The 13,210-nt window shown below is 47.8% G+C and overlaps 1 protein-coding gene across 1 annotated transcript in view; it reads right to left on the bottom strand.

The window, feature by feature from the left end:
* Positions 1-630: 630 nt before the first annotated feature.
* PARD3B (par-3 family cell polarity regulator beta) overlaps positions 631-13,210 on the bottom strand; it is a 769,788-nt gene continuing 757,208 nt past the window's right edge. Inside the window, exon 23 of the mRNA XM_060256951.1 lies at positions 631-1,337. Coding sequence (XP_060112934.1) covers positions 977-1,337 — 361 coding nt within the window. The 3' untranslated portion in view covers positions 631-976. The remainder of the gene's footprint in view (positions 1,338-13,210) is intronic.

The following is a 13,210-nucleotide window of genomic DNA, read 5'->3' on the forward strand; positions in this document are numbered from 1 at the left end:
AAGGACAACTCCTGCGAGAGCTATGGCTGACCCAAGGCCATTCCAGCACCTGCAGGTGGAGGAGTGGGGAATCAAACCCAGTTCTCCCAGATAGGAGTCCATGCACTTAACCACTACACCAAACTATGCCAAACTTGTCCCCCCAAATGGAATAAGATTCCCCATGGAAGAGGTAACATATTAACTGAGTCCTCTGACATGTTATTTTAGGAGCTCTCACAGTGCAGCCGTGTAAGACATTTCTATGAACTTTCCTCTCCTCTCTCCCCTCCACCATGTCGATCTGTACTCTGTAATTATAAAAAGAGAGAGGCTCTTAAGATGTGACCCAGAAACAAATTTCGGGATCGAAAATGAACATCTCCCACAGGCCATTTCAAAAAAGATACCTGAGAAGACAGAGAGGAAAAGGCGGAATTGCCCACATGACAAAAATAAACTTTTAGGTTGCAAGGTGAGTGGGATGCATTTCCCAACGCGATGAAGCCATTTTGTAAACTCATCAGGGGACTGCAGAACTTATCCGATCTTTTCTAGTCAGGGAAGAGCCCAGCAAGGAAAGGCCTGTGGTGTCAGAGGCACTCGTGGTGGTGCAAGGAAGATACCTTTTTCTGGACCGAGTTTCCAGATGCTTTCTTGCAAGACAGGCATCTCAGGTGAGCCCGAACAGTTGTCAATAGCCCTGAGTGGTGTGCTTTGCAATCTCTCTTAGCCTTCATCTGCCATCTTCTATGGTCAAATAAATTTTGTGTGTGTATATATAATATATAAAATCATCTTTGATACATCATGATATCTAAAAGTCATTGTACCTCTCCAATCCCCCCTCCCCGTTAAGCTTGCCGTATGCTTAGGAACATATCCAGAGGATCCTGGCCAGAGTTGTCCTTTTCCTCAGGCGGACAAGCTCAGCAGGAGCAGCCAGTAGAGCGACGTCGGTCTTTTCATACGATATCGACGAGAGTTCGGCTTCGAGTTATACCGCCGCTGTCATGGGGTCCTTCTGCCTGGGATCTTGGTGCCTGTAGGGGTACTGATCAGAGGTGCCTTGACGGTGGCCTGTTCGGCCCATTTCGTTGTAGGGCGGAACTCTGTGGCCCTGCGGGGGAGACGGCGGCACATCTTGGCGGAGGGGTCCTTTGTGCTGGGCTACTGGTTGTGGGGGGTAATACTGGGGATACCATAACTCTGTTGCTCTGGGGCCATCTTGGGGGTGAACATAGCTCCCTTTGGAAGGATGAACAGTAGGCTGGCCTCCTTGATAGTAAGGGATCTCTCTCTCCTTGTATGGGACTCGTAACCCCGTTAAGTATTCCATTGGTTCCACAGGTCCATGCCTGGAAAGGGGAATAAAAAAAAGAGAGAGGTGTAAATAGAAGGTCCAGAATTCCAGTCTGGTGTAGTGGTTAAGTGTGCAGACTCTTATCTGAGAGAACTGGGTTTGATTCCTCACTCCTCCACTTGCAGCTGCTGGAATGGCCTTGGATCAGCCCTAGCTCTCGCCGAGTTGTCCACGAAAGGGCAGCTGCTGTAAAAGCTCTCTCAGCCCCACCCACATCACAGGGTGTCTGTTGTGGGGGGAGAAGATATAGGAAATTGTAAGTTGCTCTGAGACTCCGATTCAGAGCGAAGGCTGGGGTATAAATCTATGGTCTTGTGTGTAATAAAGGCCACCCTTCCTTGCATGGGACAAGAAAGACCAGGAAGTTCCCCCACTTCTAGATTGCTAAAGCACAGAGGATCCAAGTGTTAAGATCTAGCATGCCTGGGACTCCTTTACAAGATAGAAATTCACAATTAGAACTGGTGCACCATTCGCAATAGTAGGAAAACAAAGGCCTTTTCAGCAAAGTGCGTTTGAGTGTGTCTTATCTAGCCTGAGGATAAACAGATGAGTTTGGTTTGCATCCCCAGCAATTCCCCCATGGCTCACACGCCAATATTCACACCTCAAAGCTGTTCCCCCAATTCTCTTGTCTCAAACATGTCAGTCCATAAAACTCTCCAAGTCCCACAGTCAGAAAGCACGGAACTCCCAGAAGAAAACACAAAGGATATGAGCATACAGTATCTGTGTTTTGTGGGCCAACTGCCAGTAAAGCTTCCGGAGGGGAGGGGGCGGGGAAGCACATGTATGTAGATGCAAACGCAAACCTCGGCTTGAACCTCACAGCCAGTTAAGAAACTTGTCTGCGTAAATAAGGATTTGACAAGGTCTGGCACATGTGAAGCGCAACACATGTGAGAGTGTAACAAGGGGGGGGGGATTACAGAGCCCTTGCTGTCGCTTTCTCTGTCTTAATTCTAGAATTTACATCAATGATAGATTCTCCTTAATAAGAAGAAAGCTGGGATAAGTGTTACATGGAATAAGTTATGTCTGTAGGTTGCTGTCAACGCAGCAGCCCCAAAGTCGAGCATGATTAAGAGCTGTCCTCTTCAAACTGCATTATTTTTTCAGTTACAGAGAATATACTAACTAGTTCTGAAGACTGCGTTGACTTGCAGCAGTCTTGGAGACATGGAAAGCTAGGTGGTATGGTGAAGAGTGTGTTTGCTGTGAGGTTTATTCAGACTGGCTCCAGTCCTAGAATGAAGCTTATGCGCTTTCCCGGAAGGAAGGAAGGAAGGAAGGAAAGAAGGAAGGAAGGAAGGAAGGAAGGAAGGAAGGAAGGAAGGAAGGAAGGAAGGAAGGAAGGAAGGAAGGAAGGAAGGAAGGAAGGAAGGAAGGAAGGAAGGAAGGAAGGAAGGAAATTCGCAGCCCTATTCTCCATAAATTCAGTCCTGCTTGTGGAAAAGAGGGGTATGAACTTGTCAGGGGTGGAATTCTAGCAGGAGCTCCTTTGTATATTAGGCCGCACCCTCCTGATGTAGCCAATCCTCCAAGAGCTTACAAGGCTCTTTTTTGTAAGCTCTTGGAGAACTGGCTACATCAGGGGTGTGTGGCCTAATATGCAAAGGAGCTCCTGCTAGACCTTGTGAAGTGGCCAGATTTGTTTTCTGCTCCAAAAGCTCTAGGGCTTCAGGTACAACTGCAAATATTCCCCATGAGCAGAAGAGAGAAAAGAAATTGCAGATTGCCGTGTTAATCTACGCCCTGACATGGCTGGCCCAGGCTAGCCTGATCTCATTAGAACTCAGAAGCCAAGCAGGGTCAGTCCTGGCTAGTATGTGGAGGAGAGACCTCCAGGGAAGACCAGGGTCAGGAGGCCAAGGCAGGTGAGGGCAAACTGCCTCTGAATAGCGCTTGCTGTGAAAAAACCTACAGAGTCAGGGGAAGTCAGTTGTGACTTGACAACACTTCACACACACATGCTAGACCATCAGGGGTTTTTTTTTGTTTTTTTTTAGGAAAGCAGAAAAAGTGGGTCTCTGAGGTCTCAGGCACAAGTCTTTCACACCACATACTGACTTATTCTTTTAACTGGGGATGCCATGGATTGAACCTGGGACCTTCTGCATGCCAAGCAGATGCTCTGCCTCTGAGCCACAACACCTTTAAGTAAGGAGTCACTTCATACGCTTAGACAATCGGTGGATCTGCTCATTTTCACATATTTTATGTAAATCATTCCCAACACATGAGCATTCAAAGGTGTGGCTGAAACCAGATATTGACTTCTTCCTCAGAGACTTCTTCCTGGGGTAAGCTGTGTGGGCTGGATTGGATCTCTGTAGGGTTTTTTTTAAACAAAATTGTTTCTATTGAAGAACTGGAAGACAATTTTCCTCTGCTCTGCCTTTAATGTGGTACAGATCTCCTTACATCAGAGAAGGGAGAAGAAAATGTTAAATGAGAAAGAGGTTAAAATTTAAGAGACCCACTGCAAGAGGAAATGGGAACAGATGTTGACTGACAACAGAAAGAGGAAGGAACAGAACAATCCAGTGGTGGGGGGAGAGAAGAGAGAGCAGAAACACCCAAGTGAGCTGGGAGATCGGGGAAATCAACAGATTGCAGACACGTGGGACACGACCCATGATGAGAAATGAACATGAAAGCGACAGCAGTATCTCACTAAACAGTGAGCAAGAGGGAGCTTTCAAGTTTACCGCAACTCTTCTTCAGACCTGCTGTTCAATAAAAAAAAACACACCCCTCCCCCCTCAAAAAAGGTCTGTCATCTGCAAGTCTAAAGACACTGTTGTGGACATAATTAGATTTGCTCACGCAAGTTACAAAACCCATTTGGAGTTGAAGGAGAAGGGTTACCAATAAATGGCTTTGGGGCTTTCCCATTATGTTCTATTTCTCTTCTTCCTCCTTTGCAGGGGTCATTTTGTAGAAAAATAGGTGGCGGAGCTCATTAGCATAACACATTAGCATATGCCATTACCAAGCCCCAGCCAAAAGCAACCCGATGCAAGAAAGGAGAGCCCTGGGCGAGTGAGGCCTGCTTAGGCTGACTAGAGATCCAGCCAGTCCAAGCAGGCCTTGTTCACCTGGGGCTCTTCTGGGATGTCCCCCCCCAGTCAAAAGGCCAGCAAGCCACCAGCCACCCCAAATCACATCAGAAGTGAAGAAAGGGTGGCGTGGGCTTCCCCAGGGGTTAATGAGGGTTGCTGGGGGCATGGCAAAGCCCCTGGTGGCTGGCTGTCTGCCTGCTCTCCTAATCTAGGGATTGTTATGCAGCTGCACCTACTACTCAATGGACAAGGTAGGCTGGGAGGAAGAGGGGAAACCGTCAGAAAGGTTCAGGAGCTGTGTTCCTGTGAGCTCCTGTTGAATCTGAGGCCTGCTCCTTTGTATCTTGTATAGCGTAGACATTCTTAACTGTGTTACAAAAACTTTTCAACAACAAACACACACCTAGGAAGTAGAGTTCAAATAGTGACAAGCACTTAGTCACTTATCCTCTCTTTGCATAATGATGTATTAAGCATGAAGCATCTTTTAGAAGGGATTCAGAAAGCATCTCAGTGTCTTCCGGGCTCGGAGCTTGAGCATGCAATCAAAAGCACATTATGCTTCATGGGAAAAGGTCATGAGGACACGCCTCTCCTCACTGTGAGATCTTTTGCTGTGCAGAACTTTACACCCTAAAGCTTAGCTCTGGGTCAGGAAATACCTTATGATTTTGGGGAGGGGGGGGAGAGCCTAGGGAAAGTGGTCTTTGGGGAGGGGAGGGATCTCAGCAGGGTATAATGCCACAGAGTCCACTCTCCAAAGCAGCTAATTCCTACAGGGGAACTGACCTTGCTTGTCCAGGGATCAACTGTAATAGCGGGAGATCTCCAGGTGCCACCTGGAAGTTGGCAACCATAAGCTCATCCCATGCCTGCCTGTCAATTTTATCAATGTAGTACAAAGTTGTGTATCAGGATGGGGGAGCTAGAGTGCTGAAGCACAACTCCTGATTCCGCAGAATGAGAATTTCTCCTGTTTGTGGTCATCACTAACCAGAGGGTTGGAATTCTAGCAGGAGCTCCTTTGCATATTAGGCCACATCCCCTGATGTAACCAATCCTTCAAGAGCTTCCAAGGCTCTTTTTTGTAAGCTCTTGGGAGGATTGGCTATATCAGGCGGGCTAATATGCAAAGGAGCTCCTGCTAGAATTCCACCCCTGACTAACCACATCCTCAAGTGATAGCTCACCTGCCTGAAACAGTCCCACATACCATAACCGCAGCTTTGCCATTATTGCACATTGCATCCTTCTGTCATGGTTTCCAGTAAAACCAGTCCATACCTTCAGTTGTCATCAAGCAACAGGGCACTGAGTGATGGGTGGGCATCGGACCTGTGTCCTTATCCCCAAGCTTCACAAAGAGTAGCAAATGCACATGAAGGTGAGCTATGCTCATCCAAGGAAAATGCAGTTCAGAAAACCAGAAGCGCATGTGTGCGGTGGGGCACATATGACAATGGATGCCTATCACTTTGTCTAGGGAGAGCAAAGTCTCAAAATAGTATCAATTGGCGAGAAAGCGCAGAAGAGGCCACCTGGCATTCAGCATATCAGGGGAGAGCACATCATTCTATTATTTAACACCTCAGTGGTTTTATTCATAAGCCATCAAGGAGGAATGAGACTGGCTCCTTTATCAGAGAAGTGAAATACATTATCAGGCAAGGATGAATCTTCCCTACTGCCTTTTAAAGAAGGGCAACGGTTCTGAAAAGGGGCTCAAGGACTGGACCTGGGAAGAATGAGGGTGAATTCAGGAAGTTTCCAAATGAAGATGGTTATGGCCGCTTTGGAGCTGCTGGTCCTTCAAAGAAACAAAATGTACGACCCGCTACAAGCTCTAGCTTTTCTTCTCGTCACTCCACAGATAGAAAGCCCCCCTCCTCCTGGTGATTTATCCAAGATAGCTCCCATGTAATGGCTGGAATATAAGGATCAGGTAGTGATATAGGAACATCATATATGAACATATGAAGCTGCCTTATACTGAATCAGACCTTTAGTCCATCAAAGTCAGTATTGTCTTCTCAGACTGGCAGCGGCTCTCCAGGGTCTCAAGCTGAGGTTTTTCACACCTATTTGCCTGGACCCCCTTTTGGAGATGCCAGGGATTGAACCTGGGACCTTCTGCTTCCCAAGCAGATGCTCTACCACTGAGCCACCGTCCCTATCATACATAACTCTTCTGAATATTCTCCCAATGGGGTCTGGTGATCCCAACTAATACTGATCAGCTGCTAAAGGATGGGCAGCTCTGGGGGGCATCAAGGCATCCTGGAAGTGAGCTGCCTGGAAAAGGAGCACCTGGGAGCGTCTTGATGGCCCAAGGAAGAGGGACGGGCTGCAGGTGTCCTGGAGAGCATCTAGGGCACTCATGTGCCCCGCCTGCAGTTCCTCAGGCACTTTCCAGGTGCTTCCTGGCCAGTGCCGGATTAAACCCTGTGGAGGACCCTAGACAGTCAAAATCTCAGGGGCCCCCTTGCAAATTATCTCAGAGTTGGAATGCCTGCCCCACCACCCCTGCTGGAGCCTGTGGGCACCTTCTCAAAAGCCCCTTTGACAAAGCTGCGGGGGAGAAGCAGAGAGAGACAAACTTGGTGACGATACTAGCAGCAGCCACACCAGGCAAACCGGGAAAAGTCAGCAGTTGCTGGCTGCACATGCAGGCTGGGAGGGCTGTGAGCAGGGGGGAAACCGGAGGGGGGGGGCGGAAGCCAGCCCGGGGTCCCTAAAGGCATGGGGCCCCATAGGCCAGTGCCTACTTGGCCTAAATGTTAATCCAGCCCTGTTCCTGGCCGTCCAGATGGCCAAGGAGGCGCCTCAGAGGTTTCCCAGCGAAAAGTCGGCTCCCAACTTTTAAAGACAGCTCCCAGTAAGCTGGGGACAATTCAGGGGGCGGGATGGGGATCGCAGGCAGATGTGCATGTGTAGACACGCTTTTTTGGGGTGTTCATCTGTTGTCCCCAGGGTGGCTTAAACTGCCCCTCTGTAATCAGCCATCATGACCTTAGTGAAAGCGCCGTTTGATCCGCTGGAGTCATGCCAGGAAGTCTGCAGCCTCCTTGGTGGTAGAAAGAGCTGTCAAGGGGCAGCAGCTATGGGGACCCCATAGAGTTTTCAAGGCAAGAGACATACAATGCTTTGCCATTGCTTGTTTCTGCACAGCAACCCTGGAGTTTCCTGGTGTTTGGGGCTGTGGCTCAGAGGAAGAGCCTCTGCTTTGCATGCAGAAGGCCCCAGGTTCAATCCACAGCATCTCCCATTGAAAGGAGCACGTGATGCAGAAGACCTCTGCCCAAGGCCCTGGAGAGCTGCTGCCAGTCTGAGTAGGCAATACTGACGACCTTGCTGTACCAATGGTCTGGCTCAGGATAAGGCAGTGTCATGGGTGTCTCCATCCAAATGCTAGCCAGGAGGTCCCTCACTTGCTAATATGTCCAAAAATGAGATTTCGGGACGGAAATCTGGGGAGATCTCTTGTCAGATGAGCGAGATCAGGGCTGAGCTGCTGTCCCTCCTTGGTTGCAGGCAGGGGTTTTTTTGTAGCAGGAGCGCCTTTGCCTATTAGGACACACACCCCTGATGTAGCCAATCTTCCTGGAGCTTCCAGTAGGCTCTGTACTAAGAGCACTGTAGGCTCCAGGAGGATTGGCTACGTCAAGGGTGTCTGGCCTAATATGCAAAGGAGTTCCTGCTACAAAAAAAGCCCTGATTGCAGGCATTTAGCTTGGGCGTGGCCAAGGTCATGAGACAAAGGGTGAGACCCAAGGGGGTTGTGGCCCTTGCCTCTTACCCCATGGTTTGCAACCCGTGGCCCTGAGTGAACCGGGTCAGTAGTTCTGGGATCAACCCAGGAGGTGGAGTTGCACTGTATATTTGTTGCTTCTCAGTGGGTCTTTCTTTCTTTCTTTTATTTTTTTTGCCAAAATCATATTTCTGTATTTCTTTGTAAGCTGCTTGGAATTCATGGCGTGTAGAAATAAATATGAGGACAAATGCATAGGATTGGGCTGGAATAAGATTTCTAAAACTTCATGTGATCAGTTTAGAATAGCAAAAAATGTCAGCCTTGTTAAATAAAGTCAGTACGGCCAGTACTGGATGATGATGACGATTTTATTTGATACAAATGTGTTGAATGCCCTATCCATGATAGGCTAAAAAAATTAAAAAGTCCTTAGGACAGCTGCATTTACATAAGGTCATTTTTTTAGCCCAGTTTTCCCCTAAAAAACAGTCAAAGCCATAGGTAAGCATTAGAGTAGTCCATTTCCAGATGGGGCCTAGACATCTCCTGGCATTACAACTGATCTCCAAAAGACAGTGACCGGTTCCCCTGCTGGGGCCCCTCCCCTCCCCCAAACCCACCCTCCTCAAGCTCCACCCCCCAAATCCCCAGGAATTTCCTAACCTGGAGTTGGCAGCCCTAGTAGGCCTTCTATTTTTTTCAACTTGGAAAAAAGTGGTTGGGAGACCACCATCCCCCCTTTCTCTCAACATAGAACACGGTTTTACTTTATTTTACAAATAAACCCAACCTCTGAAAAGATCATCCAAGAGTCAAGGCACCGTCCGAGAAGATAAATGTCCCGGTACCCCCCACGTCTTTCTTGCAAAGAGAACAAAGCCCAATCTGCTGTTGAGAGGTGTATTCTGTGGCTGGCCCTCGTGGTCCGAGCACAAACTGTAGCTATCTCAATGGTGGTGGGCCAGGGGGCCTTTCCCGGTGTCTCAGAGGGTGGTTTCGGGCTCCTTCAGCGCTTTGCCTGGAGTTTCTCATGCTGAACCGGGAGGGCCTGTCTTTTATAAAGTTCTGTTTTTAAAGCAAAATGTCTCTGGGGAAGACAGGGTCCTAAAAGTCCGAAGCCTGGAATTCTTTCCCCCTCTCTCCCTCTGTTGACTTTAAACAGGAAACATTTGTACTAAGCGATACCCAGGGGAGAGTGCAGGTTCATTTCAAGGCAGATAAGGTTTGTACATTGCCTGTGTTGGCAGTTTAGCCAAAAGGCTTAAAGGTGGTGCTGGGGAGGGGTGGGGGTCGAAATGCTTCTCGATTCATCTGGATCATGGCTCAGACACCCCTGCGGTCACCTGAGCAGTATCTGCACCAACGAGACGGAGCTCTCGCGGCTACAGCAGCAGGCGAAACTTAAAACTTATCGAAAATCTTCAGTGCCATTTGCCTTTTATTAAAATTACTTGCTCGCTTTAGAGCACATTTAAACATTCAAAGTGTTAAGTGGGAAGACAACTAATTGTGGACGTCACGGGTAAGAATCCAGATCTTTGCTTAAACTGTCTCCAGGACATCATTTAGATGGGTTGGATGGGACACCGGTCTGAGTTCTGCCAAAGGGGGGCAACCAAATCCCAGAAGAGTGTTCTCTGATGGTGCTGTCAGGGCTGGAAGTCCACCTCCCCCTTGTGGCCTCAGCAGAAACCCCATGAAGCAGTATATCTTGGCATCTGCAATATATTCTATCATCTAAAGCAGGGGCGCCCAAACTTACTTAATGAAAGAGCCACACAGAATAAATGTCACATGTTCAAGAGGCACAAGACTTGAACATTAGATGTCTGAGAGCCTCAAGGAAGGAAGAAAGGAAGGAAAGGAGGGAGGAAGGGAGGGAGGAAGGAAGGAAGGAAGGAGGGAAGGAAGGAAGGAAAGGAGGGAGGGGTGGAAAGAAAGCAACTTTAACTTTAAATGCATTCTCCAAGCTGCTGACTGGCTTGGCTTGGAGAAGATTTAAAGAGAGAAATGACTTCTCCAAGCTGGCCAACAGGGCAGTAGGGGCTTCAAGATGTATGTGAAAGAGCCACATGTGGCTCCCGAGTCACAATTTAGCTACCCCTGTTCTAAAGTATCTAAGATCAGTACCTGATATTACCTTACTGTTTTGTGGTGGGCAAACCAAACCCAGGCAATAAAATGGCACATAAATGATACTTGTGGCTTGTGTGATGTGTAAAAATTAACCCTGTTTTTGGCAGAGCATGGCCAGGAAGGAATAGGTCTATTGTAGCTAGCTAGGAAGGTTCCAGAATGGATTTAATAATCCGTCTTCTTGAATAAACTTTTGTTAAAACCCTGGAGATACAGAATGACCTATTTGTTGTGATTTGCCTCTCAGACAATAAACAAGACAGGACACACACCTATATGACTCTGAAAAGGAAACCGAGTTACACCTTTGCTGAATGGAATGCATTGGACTTCTATTCTTATTGCGGAGATGGCTTTGTCTCAGCAGATACCTTTCTAAGAAGTTTTGATCTGGTTTGGTGTATTGCAGACGATGCAATTTCCCTCCTACAGAGAACTCTCCGAAAAAATACAGAAACGGTGTGATGGGAGACGAGCAGCCAGAGGGCCTGGACTGAATCACATTCCAGCCACACACCTTAGCTCAACCCAAAGCTTTGATTCTCGAAAGCTCAGATCCTAAAAATTCGTTTGGCCTCCCAGGTGCCGGTCTAGCTGTTCTACTTCAGGCCAACACGGCTATGCTCTGAAACAAGCTCCTCAGCCTGGAAACACACCCCTTCTGTATATCTGTAATCTGGCAAAAATCCTCTTCAAAAGGATCAGACTTACAGTCGGGGGGGGGGCATCGAGGTTTAGAATGTCAGGAGCCGTGCAAGCCACTAGCTCAAATCCTAATCCAGGGATTGTTATGCAGCTGCACCTACTACTCAATGGACAAGGTAGGTGGGGAGGAAGAGGGGGGACCCTCAGAAAGGTTCAGGAGCTGTGTTCCTGTGAGTTCCTGCTGAATCTGAGGCCTGCATTTGCCTATGGCGTGGATGCCAGCTCTTTTCGACACAAGGATCACTGACAAAGAATGAGAAAACGAGTACAACAATGTCCAGATGTGGTGATGCTACATGATATTATGGGGTAGCGAAGGAAGTCTGGGGAGGACACTGTTTTGGACTACGGCTCCATGCTGAGTAGAACAAGCTGTTTCTGCCCTCTGCTACCAAGTAGAAGCCACAAGGTTTGGTTGACATACTCAGGGGGATGAGGTCATAGAATAGGCAGCACCGTCAAAGGTGGACTGGGAAGTTAAAACAACCCTGGACCAAGCTTGGCTAAGAGGTCTCTGAAGTGCTCACTGTGGCCCGCTAAGAACTTTACGGAAAGTTAAAAGCCCTTGCAAAGCTTGCCAGGTGAGGCCTGGAGTTGTCCCAGAATTACAGCTGATCTCCAGAGACCACTCCCCCCTGAAGGAAATGGCAGCTGTAGAGGGAGGACTGTATGTTATGCACTCCACTCTGAGCTCCCTCTTTCCCAGTCTCTGCCCTTCCTAGGCGCTGTGCCTGAATCTCCTGGAATTTCTCAAGCCTAACCAGGGATGAAATTCTAGCGAGAGCTTCTTTGCATATTAGGCCGCACCCCCCTGATGTAGCCAATCCTCCAAGAACTTACAAAAAAGAGCCTTGTAAGCTCCTGGAGGATTGGCTTATCAGGGGTGTGTGGCCTAATATGCAAAGGAGCTCCTGCTAGAATTCCACTCCTGAGCCTAACTTTTTTTAGGAGGATCAGACTGCAATCATGGGGGATCACATTTTGGGATTCTCCCCATGTTACAACAACAACAAAAACCATAGCAACAAGCAAAGAGAGGTGGTGAAGCCTTCCTCCCTGCTCCGATTGCTTCCTATACACCTGGAGCTTTGAACGTGAAAACATTTCAAACCTGGGATAGCCACATGCAGTTCTGAGCAGTGCTTTCTACCCCCTTGTTCTATAGACACCAGGTCTCGGATTCTGCTCAAACCAGAGGGAGTGGCTGGGGAGAGATTGCAGAGGTACTTTTTGTTAGAACGGGACAACTCAGCAAGCCTGGACACTGGAGGGTGCTACATTGCTCCAGATGTGCCTATGAGTTGTCTTCTTAATGAATGTGATGCCTCTCTCTGTCTTAAACTGGGAGCTTCACTCTGACTCCTCCTTTCCTTCCTGTTCTCTCTCTCTCCTGCAAGGAGCAGCCTGCATCTACAGCTCTCCTGTGGAAGCCATGCCATCTTACTTATGTGCTACTAGGTCAGCCAGTCACTTGTGATAGGGACTCGCATTCTTTGGATTAGGTTTCTTCTCTCTCCATCCATCTGCAATGTGGGTAAGGTTGCCAGCTCCAAGTTGGGAAATACCTGGAGATTTTGGGGGTGGAGCCTAAAGAAGGTGGAAATACCTGGAGATTTTGGAGGGTGGAGCCTGAAAAGGGTGGAGTTTGGGGAAGGGAGGGACTTAAGTGAGATATAATGCCATAGGGTCCACCTTCGCAAGTAGCCATTTTCTTCAGGCGAACTGATCTCTGTTGTCTAAAGATAAATTGTAATTTCAGGAGATCTCCAGCTACCACTTGGAGGTTGCCTTCTATACAAACAGATCGTGTTAGGGTAACTAGCAAACTCTACACAGTATATTTAGAATAATTTCATACAAATAGCTCAATCATTCAATAATTTCATACATCCGGTTACATCAAGATACAATAATTTCCTGTATGTTGGAAAATGAACTTATCAATAAAGTGCTTGTGCAGTATTAATCTACATATATGATCAATGTTGAGTCCCGGAAACTTATGCTGGACACCCGAAAACAGCCTCCAATATCGCTCGCTAGCTGGTCAGGGCATTTCAGTCAACCTTCCTCATGGTGGGATTGGTCAATTGTCTGTAATCTCATAGAATTCAAATCACTCACATTCATACCAAGCACAGATTGTCAACTGCAGAGAAAACTCTCCGATGAACATAAGTTAATGAACATATGTTTTACTTTTTACCAATG

This window comes from Heteronotia binoei, chromosome 16, assembly GCF_032191835.1.
Source record: "Heteronotia binoei isolate CCM8104 ecotype False Entrance Well chromosome 16, APGP_CSIRO_Hbin_v1, whole genome shotgun sequence".
NCBI classification, from domain to species: domain Eukaryota; kingdom Metazoa; phylum Chordata; class Lepidosauria; order Squamata; family Gekkonidae; genus Heteronotia; species Heteronotia binoei.